Source organism: Colias croceus, chromosome 10 (assembly GCF_905220415.1).
Source record: "Colias croceus chromosome 10, ilColCroc2.1".
NCBI classification, from domain to species: domain Eukaryota; kingdom Metazoa; phylum Arthropoda; class Insecta; order Lepidoptera; family Pieridae; genus Colias; species Colias croceus.
Window position 1 is genome coordinate 5,528,075 of NC_059546.1, and position 22,845 is coordinate 5,550,919.

Genomic DNA, 22,845 nt, shown 5'->3' on the forward strand with positions numbered 1-22,845 from the left:
ACAACTTGATATTAGAATTTTCAAGTGCCATTATGAGTGGATCAAAGTCTTGAGACAAGCCACTCAGTAAGAGAACTGCAACGAAATCGTCTTCCAGAGGTGAACCAATATCGTTCAGCTGTTGACTTAGGTCGCTAATCTTCGCAACGTAAGCTTCCATGCTTTCACATTCGCATAATTTTGTTGCAAACAAAAGACGAAGCAAACTCAGTCTCCTTGACAACCCCTTGTCTTCGTACGCCTTTTGCAAATTAATCCATGCATCCCGCGCCGTCTCTGCGTTCCTTACATGCGTAAAAACCGAGGGCTTTACTGACAAACAGATCTTAGCAAGAGCTTTCTGAGATCTCTTCATATGAGCCGCATCTTTGACATCTTCAGTTTTATCTTCCGAAACGACGTCCCATAAGTCCTCGTGAATGAGTAGCATTTTCAGTTGGAACTTCCAATTACTGTAGTTTTCTATGCCGCTCAACTTCTCCACAGGAGTTAAAGTCGAAACCGATGTCGATGTCGCCATTTTTACATGTATGGACGGGCGTTTTAGTTTATTTATAAAATTACTTTTATTCTGCCAAAACTCAAAAATAATTATATACAGAGCAAAGATAACGTCCTGGGCCCATAACCTGATGGGTTTTGGGCAGGAAAAAGCAAAGATTGTTAAATAAACTTAAGATTCTTTATTAGACGATGCGCGTAGTACGAAGGGTAAAGACGGAAGAGAGAAATTATAAGATGACACATAGGTATTTGACATACACATTTGTTTATACAAACTCTTTTCACCAACATAACCATCATTGATCGTTGCAGTCACGTACTGAATATAAAAGTTTTATTTCCTATGCTATCCGCCTACACGTAAAATCGTAGATCTACGGCATATTTAAGAGATCCTGAAGTAGTTGTGTGATAAATTACTTAACCTCTTGACATATAGAAATGGGATAAATGTTAGGTCGTAAATATTGTTAGCCCCTTATAGTAAATGCATATATGACTATTTCTTAAGAATTTCAACTAAGTACGCATTTGATTAGGTAAATCTATCTGATTATGTTGTAAATAAGATTTAATGAAAGAGGTATTTAAGAGAAGTTATAATAATAAAATTTAAATCAGAAACATCTAGTGAAACATCCGCTTTAAACTATAATCACACCCCGGACACTCCATACAAAATTATAGTTTTGACAGTCACACTGTAGAGACTGCAAATGTGTGTGTAAACTCTTTATGGTTGGCACATTTGTGACTAGCGTAAAAAAAAATTCGCGTTTTTCTGATGAAATACATCCGTAAACAGCACAATATCTAACCATTTTCTACGAAAAACGATAATCACAAATCCAAAATAATAAAATTGCTTTAAGTCAATTTGATTAATGTTGTCAATCTTCGTTGCGTTTCGTCTAAAGACGTCGTTGGTATCGTCCTTGCGGGGAAATGGGTACCATAACATGTCTGATCGTGCGGGGTGAGGTAAGTGTTTAATTTTGGCGGGAGGCGGAGAGTGTCCGTTCTGTAGCGTTTAGCTACTATTATGTATTCTGTGCTATAATGGAAATTACCTCTTTTAAAAGAAGTTAGACAGTAATTCACTTCTTTAATAGTCGTGTAAGAAATAACGTGCTCCTATGAAATCGTAGTAAAGGAAAAAATAATTATTAATTTTAATTAAATTATAATATTAAATGGTGAGGAAAGTAAAGAATGCATAAAGTATATATATGATAAACATAACTGGATTAATGGCTTTACTCATTCTTTACCAACTCACAGTTATTATAGATTATAAGACGGTCGGTTTATAAACATAAATTAAGAATCAGAACAGTTGTTATGACGTCACAAATATCAAAGCACATGGTTAGCGGTACGGAAAGGCTCGGCTGGGCGATCGCATCTAGCTCGTGCGCCACTGATCACGGCGCCCGCCGGCGCTCGCGTCGCCGTGACTTATGGCCCCCTCGCGAACTTCGATCGTACGATTGAATAATAATATCCGATTCCTCTACACCGAATTTATGTTAGGAAGTGAACAGTATGTCCCGTATCGGCGGCGAACATCGTGCGCCCCTCAATTCCTAACCGCTCGCTTGTCCCTAGGCGGTGATCCAGACGATAGTTGATAAATAAATTTCGCGTTCCGTTCCCTCTGGACGACGTCGGCGCTGCTTGCGGAGGTGTCCGCCTCGCCCGCAACTCATCGCGTCTAACTGTCTGTCTACGTCACGTTTTGTAGCCGTTGCTACGATTCAATTCAATATTCCGTTCAAATCGACTTGAATTATTCCTACACTATATTTTAGTGCAGCAATCATTTCATCGTAAAATTCACATTAACACATTTGTATTAAAACTGTGCAGATTACACACGCAACAACGGTCATTAGTGTAACTAACCTCCTCTGCTCTCATTTCGGGTATATGAAATTAGTTTCTTAAGTGCCCGGATCATTTTCTCCTTTACTTACCAAATTGCCTCGAGTTCAACGCTCGGAAAGATTCGTATTAAATTATGGGTTCACACATCTAGTATTTTCACTTTGGCCTGTAATCGTGACCGCAGTGTCTAATTATCTTTGTTCGATTTATAATGGAATTTGGCTGCGATACTTCGATAGGTTCAAATTATTCTTCAAATAAATGAGTTCTATCAAATATACCTACCTTTTTCTGGGATACATCTTTCTTTTTTGGAATTATAATAGTTACCATGTCAGCCTGTTTTAATAATACATGGACGCAGATCTAAGAGTAGGGGCAATGTAATAATATGCGCATACATGTGTACAAACCTATTAAATAATTATACATTAACACCAGAGACGTTATTACCTATCCATTTGGAACCATATAGGCTTTAATTATCCTTACAGGCAAAAACCTAAGAGCATCGTCTCACACTTATGTGTATTGAGAACATACCTGAGTAATACTTTCAAAAAACTAGATTCCCATGTGTAATTCGCCTAAGATTACAGAGCTAGGGTACAATTACATTAGTCATGTTTGGCGGCATTGTCCGGAAAGTTCGACGCCAAAGTCAAATACCTCGCGTCTAGTAAGCTTTCATCCTATTGCGGTACCTGACGTCGTTTTTTACACGCAAACACACGTTATACTTTAAAATATCAAATTATTTCCACAATACATCATCATTATGCCGTAACGGTTGTATCAATTAATGTGATTAAATCGAGTAGGTTTCTCGGTCGATCACGTACGATCCAGCTCCCGCGTATTGTGCTCTCACCTGCGACTTTTTTCATTTACATACACTTAGTATCGATACAATTTTTTAAATGCCATTTTTTTACGAAGAAACTTTCACTCCAGTTTTCTTACTGACCCTTCAAAACCAGATTTTACATAGTTGCATTCATGTATTGATTCAGTACCATTAAGATTTTATAACAGGAGACAAGACAATCAACTTATTAAAAGGTTTTCCATTTAAACAGTAGCACGCTAACCTACATACGGTTGTTTATATGCTATAGTTGTCACGCAATGTTAAAGCAACTTCACCAGCTTTCTTGACACCGAAGATCACTAAGATCTGCAAAACATCAACACAATAACTCGTTGCACTGGCGGCAGTCAATTCGCAATTTCCTATAATAAATCTCGAGAACCTTATGTTTCAAATAAATTTGCAAATAAATTAGGTAGGTACGCTCCTTTTAAACGCGGACGTTTGTGTTGTAGTTAATTAAAGTAACCGTGAGGGGAATGAGGTACAGAAGAGAGCCTCCAGCTACTGCGAATGATAATTACTGACATTCGGTCCACCTAGATCACACCTAGTAGCTAAATGGCGAGCTTCGGATGTTAAATAACTTTACTGATTTGTACTCAAAGTTATTTGTTAACATAATGCACACTTAAAAATATTTCGTTATGAAATAATAATTCTATAACATTCATTTCATTATTATCCATCCTATTCCTATATCCATTATTCGTCCTATTCGTTATTTGTTTCTTTGCAAAATAAAATATCATATATGCCTATTGCTTACGTTCATGTGTAGTCAGAGATATAGGTACATAATATATGAGGTAAATTATGTTTGAATCTGATTAGATTCTAACTGATTAGTTACGAGTATGTATTTATAAATATGAAAATGTAATTTTTGATGATCAGCGTAAGACAGATTTAACATTTTATATGTATTACACTGATTTGTATCCAATAGGTAGCGATCAATTCTATTCAAAACTTTCAACTTCCTCATGTCGGCTCATGGTTTATTAATATAGACCATAGTTTGTCTACCGTCTGCCATCTACGGCTATATTTATATTATGTAATCTAAATCGTCTTCTATTTTAGTTACAAACAATATCGTCTGTATACGTTAATATGTAATTCAATAGTTGTTAGAAAATCGGAGAAACGGTACACTATGTACATTTAGTAGATGTCGACGTGATTGCAATATCAGGTGGTCATTTGTATCACGGAGACATTAGCATTATCAAAAGGGCCGCGAATGTTCAGCTCATATCGGTGAAAACGCGCGAGTGTCGCGGAAGCGCGCGCGGAGGCGCAGGCTTTGGCCAACTGCGATAACTCAACTGGAAATAGTTGAAATACAATCGCAGGGATACCGAGCCGCGCTGGCACCGGCGCCCGCCCTTCTACGTACGCGCTGGACATTTGTGTTGCCTCATATGTCATGCTACCTTCTACACACTATTACTACGCACACAGATAACTTTAGTTATTTCCAGATAAATTCTATACGTATCATATATTTTCGATAATGTGTAGATGTGTACGATAAACATACTAAATTATACCGCAAGGCGTCATAAATTAAAGCCCATTCTAGGAGCCATGAATAAAATTAATACGAGCAAAATCGACTATAAATTACATATAAAGTAGCGGCCACCGGTATTATTACACCTGAAGCTCTCGAAAATGTTGCGGATAAAAATAAAAAGACCACCGCGTAAACATTATTGCATGTGCAGTAGAATTTATTGTATGCGAAATCGATGCATTGAGTATATGTACGAACATAAATATTTAATCTTATTTGAATTACGCTCCTGGAGGTACTCTTCGATTATTTTTCAATGTCCCGTCTCTCCTTTGTACCTTCAAATGTGCGACGAGTCCACACTTGACGGCCGCTTAGTTATTAGGATTTATGCACATAGTTATGAGATAAGTCTAGTACCTAAAGACATTATACGACTGTAATGCGACTATGAATACAATTAATTTTTTCACGCGGGCCTACCGGGAGGTCAACGGCCGTGGCAAAATCGTGTTGTCAACATAACTGAACGCAGGACTCGGTAGAGTAACTGATCTCTCTGAAACGCGCCTTATAATTGCCGAAGTAATAAAAATGTACTGTTGGGTTTATATGATTTACATCGAAATGTGATTGATGTTCTTGATGAACGTGGTAAATTTGTTTTAACAGGAAAACGTTATTAAGAAATCAGTTTCCTTAATTTTTATAACTGTTTTTTATTGAAGTCCTCTTTTTCAACTCAACCCTTACCTATTATGCAACTTAATTTGTCTTACTGTGGCAGATATAACTTTAGCGCCTGAAAGACAAGATTCGTCTAAAATAGCTCAAATTTAGGTATTATACTAATCATACTATGTATCATATTTAATTCTTGCAAGTAATTACCATAGAGCATAAACACTAAACATATTGGCAAGTGATGAAATTATATTATGTAACTGTTGTGTTGTGGTTACGTTATGTTATTTTTGTGTTACTTATATCCTCTGTCTATATTATAATTTAAGAAATTCATCACTAGTTGACCCAACGAACTTCGTACCGTTGTTCTGAATAATGTTTTCTTTTAATTAATTTCTTTAACTGATTGTATTGGTTGTAATTCCACTATTACTACGGGCACAAATTGAATAAATGTTAAAACCGGGTACTCTAGACTTTAACTAACTATTCCTTGTTTACGGTATTTTTTTCATAGTTGCTAAATGTATGATTTCAAAGGTCATATGATAAAGGCATATACCTCGACACATAAATAATCTTTACAAAAACGTCGTTTATGCATCGCTTGTTCTCTATCCGAATTGCAACTCAGTGATGTCTATGTTATAAATTACGTGCGTATGAAGTTATTCAACACCGTGGGCTTGCTACGACTCGCACCGGCACACGGGCCGTTACCGTCAGCGACCACTCTTAATTATCAACAGTTACTGCAGACCGCAGTGATACACTAAGCACCTTACCGTAACTGATCAACTGCCTATCTGATACCATTCACGGACAAATGCTGCCACTAGAACTTTATTGATTCAGCCATTGATAGATATTTGACATTGATTCCAACGATTGATACAATTTGTTTGATCCAATTTTTGCTATCGGTGCAACTTTCATTGAATAAACAGAAGTTCTGTTAGCCAGTGTTTAAATGAAACAGTTATAAAAACCGTATTCAAGTAGCCTTTAATAAATTAAAATACACGGTGTAATTAAAAAGTCTGCGTCTGTAAATAATTAGTTTTTTTTTTAATTAACACATTGTTTTCATACGCTGATAGAGTATTGCAGAAATCAGATAGATGTAATGACTTGTATCTTTGGATCTTATTCACATTCCTTCATTAAAAATTAATGGTATTTAATACTGCCTTTAGGAATAAGCTAACAATTAACATTAATTAATGCTTTCGAATTACAGCGCCGCTTTGAGTAATTTATAGCTACATCGATTGATTAATCGGCCGGCAATAAGTTAGCGTCGTATTCATAAAACTGCGAGGAATTCCAGATTTGATCACGGTCCTCCAGCTACTTGTATATTCGCGAATATAAATCAATTTAACATTTACACGTTATGGGGTTTTTGGTGGAATTTAAATATTAATGATTTCTTTTTATTGTTGCGTGTTTTATCGAATTAATTAATGTTTATCACACCTCACGTTTAATTTATTTAATGACTAATGATTTGATACCCAAATGCTTGGTATGTAGGTGATTATTCTTTTTCTATTTTTGTGTTGTACTGTATAATAAAATATATTTATTTTCTAATTTATTATTGTAACATGTGTAGAGTATAACTGTTAACTTTGAGACGGTACCTGCGTATAATAATATAATGAAGATTATACTTAATGTGTCTTTTATTCTAAATGTTTTTTTCTATTTCTTAGAGGTAATATATATTTCCCACTAACAGTTAGGTAACATTAAACGATATCGAGAAATGTTAATACGACATTAAATGTAACAGCGTCTCTCACGTCACACTGATGTGTCGGTAATTATTTGCAATGGCAGTCGTACATGGAGCTAAGTGCAAGGCGGCGGAGGGTGAGGCGCGATCTCACACACGATACCGCGGCGCCGGATGCCTCGATAGCGTCGCCGCTCGCCTCGCGCCTCCGCCTATCCTCTAATTGCGAACACCGTCCTATGAAATATTCCGCGCCCGCAAGCGACCTGCGTGCTTACGCATTGTCTGCCAGGCGATCCTTCCGCCTCCCGCCCTCACGATCGCAATCTGTAACTCCATACGTAGGTAATCTTAATTAGCCGGAAAAACACACTAACCGCAATTATACGAAACGCTAAACTTTTACCGTAAATGCCTCAAGAAGATTGACCTCGATTTATACTTTAATTTCGACGATTTAAGTGCCTTTAAAATGGACATTATTCCAATTTCCTCTTATTTATTCATGAGGTAATTTTTAAGACAAATCCATTTTTATCATTCAAACTGTAAAGGAATGCTATTAATCTCTATATATTATGGATGATTAAAAAAATAGTCGAAACCGGTAAGACGAAATTCTGACAACGGTGAGAAAATAAACAAACCTAACCTAGCTTAACAGCGCAAATGATAATAATAGTTATTGTTTTATTACGTACGTGTTATTTAACTTTATTTGAACAATACATTGTTGCCCAAGATGTTCAAACTTTCCTATCAACTGCAATCTTGAGAATGAAGCGAAAAAGATTTAACTGTATTTTATCACCACCCACGCCATATTGTGTTTATTTTGGTCAAATAAAATGCAAACTAAAAGTAATAAATAATATTATGTATACATGCCAAAGTTTATGTCTTACTAATTTGTAATATTCATAGATAGTCAAACATAGGTATTATTCTTCATTAAATAACGTGACTATGACATATTTTTATGAATAATTTTTATAATTACAAAATACAGTAATTGTGTGTTACATATAGGTTTTCCACATTAAAACGTTATATTCTGAAACAGTAACTTTTATATCTAGATTTTACGTTAAAAAATTATCATTACATCTTTCGCGTTCTCGCACGAAGCATTTCTTCTAAGCTCTTTGAATCAGACAAATTGCAACAATACAGCAACGAATATCAAAGGTTTATCTCGCATATTCGTGCGCGGATAATTAGGTGCGTGCGTGCAGCGTTCATGTAGACCACCCATGCAGAACGGACAAGTTCACTGGGCAGATGTCGTTGTCCGCATCCGAACGGACTTCCGATGTTTACCCTACACGTGACTCTGTCATGTCCCTCCCGTGTCTACGAGTCTACAAGTCGCCGGCCAGCGAGACGTTGATTAATCGCTCATAGTGCAACGAAGGTCACTAGCCATCATGATTAAGCGGCGTATCCTTCCCGAACGAAAAAAACACTCATTATAAACAGTTACATCGGTTAAGGTACAGGCGTGGTCGTCCATTTTACGCGACAAAAACCTATGATGAATTACCGACACGGTCTTAGTTTTGACGTGGGTATTTGTAATAGGTGATTGGACTTATAAATCAGTACGGATTTTTCTTATCGGTCAAGCAGATTCTTTAATCTATGTTTCTTTTCTTTAACTTGCATAAGTGCAGGGTTTTTCTTTAGATTTACAGATATAGCATGATTAATATAGTAAAATATCGTTTATTTTACTCCGTTAAATAGAACGGAATAAAACAATTGATCTATTATTATTATCATGGTCTATAAAATTATAAAAATAATTCTGGGCTCTCATTTTACCGTTAAATTTCTATTAACGGTTGATTTTCATTTTATTTATATGAATAACATGAGAATTTTTCGCATAAAAGCTTTTAGCTTGTCCCCACATTATTATACTGATAAGAATATTTTAAATGCAAATGCTTAATTAATTATTTAAATGTAATTAATTAGTATACAATATAAATATATAAATAACACACAATAAAAACTTAAGTTTCATGTACAACACATAGTATACCTAACGGAGGTTTTTTACGGTAGACTAACTTGACAAGAAAAGTATTGTCCGTCATATATCAAACATAACAGGCCCGTAACAGTGAGACTAAAAGTAATTGTTTACCAAAGCGCCCACATGTTTACGACTGTCTCTTAGTTAATGATTGCCGCTTCAACGAATCTTGAATATTTATTCGGAACGACTATTCAAATAAAGTATAATCTTAATTGATTTATTTATTCCTCTTTTAGCATAAGCGCGATCTTTATTCTCCTATCTATATTGACTGATAGGTGACAGACATCACTTTTGAATTTAATTACATTTAAAGTATTTTAAGATAGCATGATGTAGCTTCCTATTAGCGAAGATGTTTTAGTAGTTGTAGATTTGAGGAAACGAGTGTGGTTTCGCTTCAGATACACATTTCTTCTTTTGTTCGGGCGTTAGACTCGACAGCTCTGAGCTCCACCGTGTGTACGACTTCTAACAATTATATTCATGTTGAACGTAGCTCTTCCCACGATTGTATCGTCAAAGGGTACAGTTTGCACAGATTTATGTTTATCTATACCGTGTTAGGGTGGTGTCACTGCGGCTTTATAGCTTTTCTTGTATACTTGAGCGTACTAAAACTAAATATATTGGATACCTTGCGTCTTTTTTACAACAGTAGAAACAAGAGGATATTTCCTTTTTTCTCGTGTATTCCAAGATACGCATGCAACTTGTTGCGTGACATTTGATAAGATAACTTTTACTAGTGTGAATGCTGCGGCTAGAATTAATACTTTGTTCTTCAGATCAAATTATGTACAGTATAATACAAATACAAGTAAGTACCTACCTATGTCATCTTATCAATACTGTTATGAAAATATTGACTGTGTATCAAAATAGAATAACGTTCAACTGTGAAAATGATGTCTGTATAAATTTTTTATTAGATTTTAAAAATAAATGCCATGAGTTTTGATTGTAATGAAATATATCACCTGCTTGATAATTATTATGAACAAATTTTACTAACTGTAAAGTCAATAAACAATATATTTCTATTAACAACTCCGTCAAGCTAAATTATTTAAATCTTTATTTGTCACAAGCAACGGGTGTGTCTATGAATCAGCATAGTTCACGTCGCCAGTTGAACGTACCCAAGCAAACATTTACGCTGTGCACACGTTGAGTGCTCGTAGGTACGGGTGCGAAATTTGGCATGTGATCGCGCCGCTGATGCCGTGGTTCCCGGTTCTGCACCGGTAATTTGATGTACGGAGGCAGATGGCCCCACGCTGATACCGACTTGCGCAATACCTCCCGCGCTCGCCAACTCCAAAACATTCTAAACGCTACAAGAAAACGCCTCTATCAATTACACGTAGACGCACAAAAACAACATTCGTGCAACAACACATTTATCACTTTGAAACCAAACTTATAGTATTCATAATTGTAGACGTAATGGAAGATGATTGCTGTTATTCAGCTCTAAATATTCACTGATCTTGTAGCGTTTATGTACAGTTTTTTCGCGTTACTAATTTATCATCGTGATACGTAAAAATCTTTATTTGACCGTACATCTCCTCATTATATAATTAAATGTCACATTATTATCATTATTACCAGAGGGTAAGCACATGTAAATTGCTGGCAAGAATTTATTTTATGAAATTATGTGGGTAAAAATAAATAACAATATACATTTTACGAACATGATTATTAACCGTAATTTTAGTGAAATGGTGGTAATGCTGGGAAAATGCATTTTTAACATAAATTCGCTCACAGCAACCAGAGTAAATTTGCATGTTGTTCCAGTTAAGCTTCGATCGAGATAGCGTTAACGATTCATATCTGAACACACATCAACCACCTGACGTATCGGGCTTATCACACATCAAATTTTTTAAGACCTCGTTTACTCGAACTGCCCTAGAAACGAATACTCTGCATTCAAGTTGCAGTTTCAGTGACACATTTATCTTAATTTAAGTGCTACGCTTTTGCGTATGCAAATTAAATATGTAAAAGTTGGTGGTATAAATAAAAACGAGTAGTAAATGATACGTGAGATGCAAAGATGTGGCTACTTGTACTCGAATTATATTATAATTAAATCGACGAAATTACTTTATTTGTAAAAATACATAAAATTAAAATTAAATCTGTTCTTGTTGTTTTAAAAACATACAAATCAGAGGAACATAGATACAGGAATGCATGTAGAGTTTTAACTAAAAGAGCAATTTAGGTAATTTTATGGTTGCTTTTGAAATTGACTAAGTCCGTTGTGGAAACAGCACAGCAAATGATCCTTTGTTCGTTACACTTTACCTACACTGTAACCAAAACCACTTGCGGAACATTTCGCACCCACTTCTAAATGTAATGGTCATGCCTCCAAGAATACGCCCGGGACCATTACTGATTTAACGATATTTGCGCTAGCACAACAAGACTGACAGCGCCCTGGCTGTGATAGCTCTCAATCTGCACACCGCTTTAGATTTTGTATGCCGACCGCATTACAGCTTTATTCACTCCCACAGTAAATAAACAGGCACTTCCCGTTTCTCGACACGCTCCTTTTGAACGCCGAAAAAATTCACTACTTTCACTTAAAGAGACAATTTAGCACGAATTTGAATCCCACTCGAACTTTCTCATGTTGAAAACGTATAATTTAGTGAATGGCCCATTAAAAAATCGACTGAACAAACTTTAGCAAACAATCGAAGGTTATCGTTTTTCTGTCTGCGCAGAACCATTGATCTTCACCGATTACTGCGGATAATTGTGATAATGATAATGCATAAAAGTTACTTTTACTAGCGCTGCTAAAAATAGAAAGCATTTCAGGTATTGTTTATTGTTGTAGGCCGTTTACAATGGTGACTTAAATAGTTGCTATGAACGGGAACGTTGTTAACAATATTTTTATGTACGTCCATTCGGAAGAAAAAGCTTTTCCTGATTGTTGCAATAGGTACTTGTTTATTTTATTCGATGCTCCGCCGTATGCTATTTGTTGGAGCAAGGAATTCGCAATCTTCGTGTATTGCAACGGCTCGTAAAAGACTATTGAATTATGGAATAGCTTTTTATTTGCTCTTATAAATCCACGTGTGGGTTCCTTTTTATGTAAAACGTACTTATATGTGCCATAAATATAATTGTAACGTTTATAAATTGTAATGGTTGATGAACTCGTAATTGTTGGCCTTCAATAAATTTAGACCCAAGATACTCAGAACATGAACTTTTTCTTTTACAGAATTGCATGCATGAAAAATATGATTTAGATATAAAAGATGGCAAAAGAAATGAAGACATTATTTATAGTAATCAAATATATTAGCGCGACTAAACAGCAAACTTTACTGAGCCGCTCTATCAATTTACTTAGCATAGCCTGATATCGCCATTATAAGCACATTAGAGATGGTGTCGGCACGCCACAAAAGCATTACTAGCATCTGTAACACGGTCACATCGATTGTTGACCGCCCAATTTTGTTTTTACCGCATTCTTTTATTCTTGCTCGAACAATTTCCAACGAGCGTGCGAAATGTATTACGTTCTTAGCCATTCGTACGTAGGCTTTAATTTCACGTGTTACGTTTGCTTGCAGTAATTGAAAGAACTGTTTTAAATCTAAACACGTGTAATTGAAATGGTTTTATGTATTTTTTATGACGAGTTGTTAGACGTCTTTTTAATGGGTACAAGTTTCACACGTATTTCGACAGTACGATGTTTTGTATCTCTAATCTGATAATGGGGATTATGCATTTTGGACAACAACGGTGTTTTTGTTCTAGTTTCTGTTGGACGTTTCAATTTTTAGTTTCAAATCGTACGCATAGTAAGTCAAGTGCTGCAAAGTATATTTTTTGTATAACTTTTTGGGTTTTTCATACGTATATGTAAATTGTCTACCATCAATGTTGTTTACTTCGTGAGTGAGATTCTACGATATTTGAGTAAAATGATCTACGGGAACGTTTGCCTTGCCACTTATTCTGTTACGATTCCTACTATTTTAGTAGCATTTTACATCTATGTTTAAATGCAAAGTCCAATTAACATAAGCACGATTTTCACGACTTCGATTTATTTCACTTTGGTCAATTAGATATAGTTTAATTTATCGTAGAGTAGATTCCATTCTATACTAAATAAATTAAAATTCCGAGATTGTATTGCAGTGTAAAATACGATACGAGTACCTTTTTATTCTTGCAAATAATTGTAGTGAAGATTGCATTGTTTTGTTTCCAATAAACCATATATAACTGTCTTATTGTCGCATCTATACTAGTAAATAGTGGAGATTGTGCTTCTGAGTAGAGAGTTGTTTTCAGTAATTATTTTGCGGTGGCAGTCCATATAAACCGCAGCTCTATGCGGAAAGAGCGATAAAGATAAAGCACGGCGCATATGTAAAGTCTGAGTTTGCTACACGACGCATTTCGTTAATTGACTAACCGTACATTACGTTGCATTCAACGGTAAACATGTTCGTTCAATCATTATTCATTTCATTAAAATATATATTATAACTCGAACAGGGCGCCACTCAAAACAACTCGCACGTCTTATAATTAATGGGTGTAATCTAATTTAAGCCCGATTTATTAAACGTTTACATCTTAATAATTTAGGGTCTGATATACATTTATTACTTCAATCTGTGGGTGCTTGCATTTTATCTTATCAGTTGAATTATAAAATAAACATACTTTACCGCGGAAACTGCTACTTAAAATGTACTTTTGTGTTAAATAAAATTTATTCCTTCATTTAAGTCGAGGATCGTAAACATGAAACAAAATTACTTTATACGCAATTAGTCTGTTTGATAACTTTCCGTTATAATAAAGTTATTAAATCTGATATTATAAAATTAGGTGTAATAAAATGAAATGGGTTAATGACGGGTATAGATATCTACCGCTTCAGTCGCTTCTGTAAGTGTCCAATAAATGTTAAAACGCATCCACAAACATCTCACGTCTGTAACTGTAACGGTTTTGTATTTACACGAACGTTACTATAAAATGTAATTTATTCGTCTACGGTGGAGTAATTTATGTTAAAACTCTTACAAAACGCGTCGGTTACCGCATATTAATTGCTGTTATTTACACGTAATTGTCCACTCTCGCTAATTATGTTATAAGGAGGAGGCGAGAAAAATATTAATGAAAACAACGAACTGTTACAGACGGTGTTAACTAATGCGTTATTATGTATGCGTGCAAGTGAATATACGGGTCACGATCACGAATACTTTGCAAACGAGTCCATTAACATAAATAGAAGATTTATTCCGTGTGTAAGGGGCGACACTATCACGCGATTAATTAACAAATTAAATGTGAGAAATTCTAGAGAAACTGGGATAAAACTGGTACGTTTTTCCGTCGTCGCTTCATTCCCGTACCATTGTTTTCAATCTCAGTTCGCATCGATCATTTTGTGCACATGCGATCGTTAAATCTTTAATTAGTAAGTCTTTTTCTCTTTTTTCTTTTCGAGTGAAAAAGTGTCAATTGGTACACAATGATACAATGATATACAATTTAATTTGAGTTCAATGAAAAATGTCTAAATGACTAAAACAGACGCTCAAGTGTCACATCAATTAATTATCTCCAATAGTTCAATAAAAAAAATGTATGAAAAATATGAGAAGGGTCGTTTCTCGAAGTAAATTTAAAAAATATATCAAAACTAATTATTTTGAGTACATTTGCAACTTTCTCACGGGCCTATAAGACATGTAAATGATACATTCAAAATGATAAAGGTCTAAAACATTTAAGTCAACCCTACAGACTTTCTCTAAATTGTAAGAACGTACAATAAAACAAAGGAGAAATTTTATAGTTGTACTCAAATAACAAGTAAACTATTCAACTCTGTCTGTATTTGTTTGTCAGACAGCAAGGTTGTATCGTTGCGGACATGCATATTTCAGCTTTCTATACGTTTTGAATTACCGTCTTCAAAGGCTATAACTAGAATTATCAATACCGTTTCAAACATTACAATTTCAGTAGCAGTAAAGATAATTCGATATGATTAAATGTAAAATTAACACAGTTAATTTTATTTGATTTTGTGTGCGATTTGCGTAAATCTTAACTCGAGCAGTAACTGTATATATATGTAGTACGGATTATATTAAGAGGCTAGTATATAATAGTTATCTGCGACATTTAATATCGCAATGTCAGTTAATTCTGGTCGTAGTGGGCATGTGCGCTTGAGACACAGCAATATTAACATGGAGTGCACAGAGGGTCACGGACTGAAGACCGCACAGCGCACACGGTATGCAAAGAGCTTAATCCTTTAACCGTACGCATGACAAGCGCAACTTATGATTCTTGACCCAGCAAACAAATGGATGACAACACAAACATATTACCTTCGTTGATAATTACGAACGCACCGTGTTGTTTTATCAAACTGGTTGCGATATTCCGAGTTCTGTGGGTCAGATGTACAATATTCCTAATAAATTCTTGAACGGGATTCTAAATTATTGTGAAACTCTATTATTAAATATAAATTAATTCGGCGCTATACAATTTAGCTTAATTGCCTCGGCGTTGATGATTGCATCGATGGTCAATAACCTTATATGAAAAATGTTCTTTTGGCGCTTAGTCTTGTTGACTATTTCCTTTTTGTTATTTTACAGAGACAATGCGTAATAAAATAGAGCAAAGACCGGACGCGTTTTACTAAGCAAACATCGCAAGGCGTTAATGGGAACATAGTGTAGATATAAAATGATTCATCAAATTGTACTGTAGACTATAAAGAAAATAAAACCACGTCCAGAGATAATGCGAATAATATAAAGGATATTCTCACGGCGCGCAACGACCTCAAATTTTCTACTTTATCGTTTAAAATCATGCATCTCGCTGGTTCCATGAGCAAATTAACATCCATTTAATTGGCCAATTCTAAGATAAGCTGAAAATTTGTTTAGTTCAGAGTTACTCTTTTACCAGTGGGTAAACGACCTAGTAAGATATAAAGTTAAGTATAAATAAAGGAAAAGTACATTATGGTATTGCTTATAGTATTTTTTCTTTATAAATATAATATTTGACTTTCATTTGAATAGAGTATCCATACTTTTAGAAAATACTATAGAATCATCCGCGTGTCCATGATTAGTTGTTTCATATGACGTAGCAAGCTTTACATATTTCTAAACGCTCCCAAAACGGTTTATGAACGAACATTTATATTAAACTAATAATTATATCTCATTTCCTATGTCGGATGCACTTCCTTGATACATCAGCGCACAATTACTCGTGTCTCCGGGTATCTTATCACATTTTGAAATAACTGTAGACAGCCTTCAAGTATCAACGCTTGCACCAAATGATACCATGCAATGTAATAATATAATGGAGTTTGTGTTCATAGCTTTATATAAATTTCCAATAAAATTAAATTAAAATCCAAAACAGGACAACTTGTTAATAAAACCATTACAGACCAGCCTTAATTTAAGCAACATTAATGTAACTGTATAGAAACTGTAAATAAATATCCCACCAAAAACATTTTCATGTAAAATGTTGCCAAGACGAGCCCATTTGACTCGCACTGTCAAAAAGTTATCAGATCTCATGTAGAGCCAAGCTTCTAACACTACACGCCCTAACTCTACAAGGCCTAACTTCACAAACTCTACACCTTAGTCAAAATATGTGGCTTGGCCATTTCGCTACATTCACATCGGCGTAAGGTGAAAAATTAATTCACTGTTCATTACTTTTGTGTTATACAATAGTTCTTGTAGTAACGAACGGCCAAGCCACACATATTTTGACTAAGGTGTAGAGTTTGTGAAGTTAGGCCTTGTAGAGTTAGGGCGTGTAGTGTTAGAAGCTTGGCTCTACATGAGATCTGATAACTTTTTGACAGTGCGAGTCAAATGGGCTCGTCTTGGCAACATTTTACATGAAAATGTTTTTGGTGGGATTTCATTTCTTTTTGTAAGTTGTTTGTCAAAAAATTTTATATGTCGATTAAATTTAATTTTTTTTTTAACAAGGAGTACATATATATATCTAGGGGAACCAAGTTTTAGATTATTAGATTAGACCTGTAGCGTCATCAAAATTTATATTAAAATTACAGGTCTCATACAAACTCCCATCCCCTAGTTTAAGGGGTTGGGGGATGAAAGTTACAAGTTTTATAATTTTTTTGTTGTTTGTGTGCTAATACTAGCTTACATACAAAATTTCAGCTTTCTAGGACATTAGGAAATACCTTAAGAATTTTGATGATCATCAGTGAGTCAGTGACGAAATTAGCGTTTTTTAGATATAAATAAAATCTGAAGTATAAAAGCTAATGTAATTAAAACTTAATATTTTCAATAAGTCCGCTATTGGCAATATATCCCGAAAATTTTGTTGATCTAGCATAATCCAAACCCAAGTTATGAGGGTTCAAAAAAACGTTGAAGCGCTTCGAGAAAAGGTAGGTAGTGCCCGTGCGCTTCGCTTGTTCGCTTGGCTCGTCTTGGCGGGGGCACTACCGTGCCCCCAGATTTCGTATACCGCACGAGTGGAGTAATTCAAAAGAATTTTATGAGTTTTGATTTAATCATTGTCGTTATATTGGAAATGTAAGAAACGACACTATATTATCTGATTGTAAATATTCGCAAATAGGTAAAAAATGTTATAATTTCTATATTAATTGGTGAAATGGAAAAGTTGTATAATAACAACAAGTGAACATTTTTATTTAGGTTTAAAGGGACAAGATTATGAGCGGCCTCATTATAAAGTCCAATTTGTTTTTATATTGCCACGTGAACTATAACTGTTATTCTAATTAAGTTATGACATGGTGTAGTGTTGTGTAGGCATTGTTTTCATTTTCGACAACCTTTTAACATACCGTTAACACTTTTTTTGCGTTACATTTATCGACGTATCTCAATTAAGAGTTAATTAGTAGCGGAAGTGAGATAGCACTCAATATAATCGCATATGATAGAAACCTGTTACGAGTGATAAGAACACGGCAGTACTAAGGATGAATGGCAATATAAAAGGAAACAGTTCGTTTCATAAGGTTGTCTACCTTTCTCTCCATTAGCCTTAGTCAAAATCATACCCAATGCAAATTTTTCGAATTAACATGCGCTTTCACTATTCAAAATTACGATATCGTTTTTATTTTTATTACACGCTTTATATTTGCTTCACCTGTATGTTTGTATGTTTGTAACCGACTTCTTTGGGCGCGATTTTGACCCACTTTAAACGGCCAGATTTCGTTCAAACTTTGTAGATTTATTGAGGACCGATGACAATACACTAATTTGATAAAATTTTCTATTTTTTAGTTCGGTTTTCTATAAAAAGCGTGTTTTTTAGTTTTTTTAAACTATTATTATTTTATCTGATGTCGTTATTTTTCTATCTGTCGTTTTATATTCCTCGATCAAATTCGACTAATATCAATAAAAATTCAAATTAAGGCCAAATAGGCCACTCTACGTAATGTTTTATTCAACCGTTTATGTCTCTGACCCTGTTTTGGGCATGGCACAAATTACCTAAATCTCAGATATTAACCTCTACAAATGTCGTGGAAACATTTGTGATGAGACAATAGAATGAGCCTACCATTTTTGGTCGATGTCGTGAAATTGACCACACTTACAATATGTTTAAACATTTCGAATGCCTTTAATTGTGGAGGCAAAGTAATAAGTTGTGTAGTTCTGGTCAACGCCGCACAGCTGGAATCGCTAATGAGCGAGCGCAATTCAAATCGCCCGATTTATAAGGAATGAGTTATTTCGCTGGAAGCACGTAGGTTATTTATATATTCTAAACAACCACTCAGATATTCAAATCCATAGTGGCGAGATAAGTGTAGCGAATTTCTGATATGCGCTCCGAGAGCCTCGAGCAGTTGTGCTCATAGAGTTAATCTCGACTCTCATGTAAAGACATTCATTAGGACAAATCGTGTTCATTTATTCAATTATACTTCATCGGATAAAGATACTTATTAAAGTATTTTGCAACATTCTAGCGAAGAATCGCAATCATCTACAATTTCAGACTTGATTATGTAATACTTATTCCATGAAAATATAATAATTAGATTTATGCTTTATGTCAGAATTAAAAATAACTGTTACATACTTAGCAACTAGTTTCTTTGATTGCACGTAGTATATTTGTTCGATGCATTGTGTCCTGCGGTTGGTATGAAAGGGACTCTAACTTAGCTGTAGGCTTAGCAAGTAATCCCTTTCATTCTCTATAGAATATGCGCATATCATAAATAGTAATTAAGGGAGGCAAGTTCTTATATTAAGACCTTATAAATGACTGCGGTAATTTGATTTTAATAACTGGATCCGATTCCTGCATCTCCATTAAGAATATAAGTGTCTACAGTTTAACACCTACCTTATCTTTGCTCATAAATACGATTTCTTTTCTCATCATTGAAAACAAACTAACAGACAATATGTAATTTAATGGTTTCTTTTTACTTTTCTTTTAAAAAATAGCATTAAGAAGACCTTGTTACTGTCGATACATAAAATATATTAAATCCTTTTAGAGATATATGTAATATGTATAATACAATATTAAAAACTTAAACATATTGCGCTGTTTCCTTTAAAATCTTCCAATTATTGCAATTAAAAGAACATTTAAGCGATAAACCATGTTGCCTAGTGACATTGATATAATTCGAGTATTGTAACATTTAATTGGCGACCTATAGGCTATAGTAACGCATAAATCTTGATGAACTTGTCCTGATTGAACAGGCGCATTAAGCTGAAAGTTTATAAGACTGCTGAAACTCGTGATGCGATGTACAAACCAAATGTAGTTACTCTTAATTAGCCGTTATACTATAAATTTTAAAAGCGAACGATAAGGTCCCGTTGGCCTCTCGCTGAAACGGAGCTGGTTGGCTAATGGCGGTGCGAATGCCTTTAATTAGTCCCCCTCTGGAAAAACATATTCCGCGCAGCTTAGATTCGGGTGGGGTTAGCTGCGCCTCACGCGACATCCGGATCACATGTCTATACAATACTTAGCTTAGCTAAACATATCGTTCTATGCGTTTTATAAATAAACACACATCATACATTACTCTTTAATAAGATAATGATATAAGATAATTGAGGCTTATTGATCTTACACAATACAAGCCGGGCATACCTGTTATCCTTTACAATTTAACAAGCCGTTTAAAATTGTCATCATTCGAGTTTCCACGAAACATGTTTTTATTTTACCTAAGTTGATTATTAATGTCCCTTTAATTATGTAGCGGTATAAAAAAAAAGGAACAGTTACAACTTCTATGGCGATGTAATATCAATTAAATCAAAAAAGGATTGTGCACAGCCGCCATTCCAAGAATACGACATAATACATTGCTAAATAAGGGACAGATGATTTCTAATATTGAAAAAGATAATGCGTTCGACTCGCCCGTTCTATTTGCGGACACGAAGATTGCTATCGAGGTTAATAGTTGAACAAAATACCGAACTTATGCAAACATTACGCTTAGCATCCGAGTGCAGATCGATGTTTGCAGTTCGGTCTTCGATCGCTTGCCTTTGTTTATGTTACTGTTCTTTGTACATAAATGGAATGAGCCTTGTCGACACGTTCAGACGATAACGGAGTGTTTTGTCTGTAATTAAGAACGAGTGGGGGTCAGACGTTCGGAGACCGCAGGGACTAAAACTTATGGTGACGTTTCTAGACTACTGTACTTACTATTGTTCAATTAAAACCTGAACGTTTCGTTTTCCTCGCATAAAAATCCAATATTATTGTTGGTTTTGCAAACAAACCGTAAAATCATTCGACGAGAATGTTTATGGGTGAGCTGAAGGGATTATTATTGCGCATTAACTGGATAATTAATGAGCTTTTTCTATGTAAATAAGCTTGCAGCAAATCTGTTCGTGAGACGTCAGTATAGCACGGGCCGGGGCCAGTTGTGGGATCACGAAGCCGTAAACATTGGACAATAATAATCGTTGGTCGCAATGCATGCGCGGCACACTGCTCCCGTGCTAATGGCTAATGGCGGTTCCTATTGCTCTTTATTAACTGTTATACTAATCTGAAAATTAGTACCGTATTCTGAATAATAAGTTTATTTCCTTTATTCAAAGAATATGTTTTGTCTTATATTTTTGCTTTATAACCTTACAACTATGATTTTCTTATAACAATGTTTCCGAAATAAAAATATCACCATTTAACTCACCAAAATATACGATACATTTATCAAAAAATTTGAATACGTTTTTGTTTAATTATACCACCAGTATATTTATAAAATTACATAGAGATGAAAATTATGATAAGACTGCTGCAATTTTAGAAGAATGTATAAATAATGGGAATAGAGTTATTTCGATAAAAATAAAATACCGGGTCAACATTAATTTTCTTATCTGCCCCCCTAGCCAAGTGGTTTTCTGTTAGCGTAGCGTTCAATAGAATAGACTACGAATGTATGAGATTGACGTAAGCTGTAGACAAACGTATCTACAGCTTACGTCAATCTCATACATTCGTAGTCTATTCTATTGAACGCTACGCTAACAGAAAGCCACTTGACTAGGGGGGCAGATGTTTCGGTTCGTTGTTAATCACTTAATCATTTAAAACGGAGATTTTTCTCCATGTAGATTATTTTAAATTCATTATCATTCATTCATTATTCTGGCTTTGAAGAAATATATTTCTGATACATTTTACTTATCATTTTAATAGTCATTATAAAATTGGAACAATAGTTATATAGCGGGAAAAATTACATATTATTGTTCTTATATTAATTTATAATCTTCACGATTTTATTTTCCATAAATACACTTTTTGCTATCATGTTTATAGAATAGAACTAAAGAATTATATTATTTCCTTAATGTATCAATAACAATGCTCGACAAAAAATATATTCCAACTATTTGTCGCATACGATGCAGGCAGCTAAGTGTCGATAAATGTTTCCCGTTAAGAGCAAATATTTCTCTGCGGGTTAATTGTGACGTATTGTGTGTGGAACCATAGCTTTCACGAGGGAACCATAGAGCCAGGGATGTGAATGTGAAACCTTTAAACGTTTATTTACCAGCGCTAAACTTCCTTGTTGCAGCACACACTCACCGGGCACAGTGGTAAAGTAATGGCTGCTAAATTCCTCGGAGAGCCCACTAAAGTGATCACGGGCAGCCACGATAGAACACTTAAAATATGGGATCTCAGGAGTAGAATGTGTAAGAGCACTCTGTTTTTACCCGACTACGGCAAAGCAAAAGGAGGGTTATATGGATATCAATTATTTTCTAATGCACAATCAATTCTTAATGATTCGTTTGATACACTTCTGGTACTCTGTTTCTTACAATGAATGTGTTGAAGTTTTTTCTCCTTTCTTACACTGTCAATTTATAAATAAAAATCTCTTAATAGCTCTGTAAAAAAGAGAGATTAAATAGTATTTTTTTAGACTTAGGAACACAAATGCATGA

The 22,845-nt window shown here is 34.8% G+C and overlaps 1 protein-coding gene across 2 annotated transcripts in view; it reads left to right on the top strand.

Moving 5' to 3' along the window:
- The window catches only part of LOC123695131 (autophagy-related protein 16-1), a 139,960-nt gene that overhangs the window by 97,684 nt on the left and 19,431 nt on the right, over positions 1 to 22,845 (top strand). For both annotated transcript variants that reach the window (XM_045640866.1, XM_045640867.1), the window contains one exon: positions 22,470 to 22,590. In XM_045640866.1, coding sequence (XP_045496822.1) covers positions 22,470 to 22,590 — 121 coding nt within the window. The remainder of the gene's footprint in view (positions 1 to 22,469; positions 22,591 to 22,845) is intronic.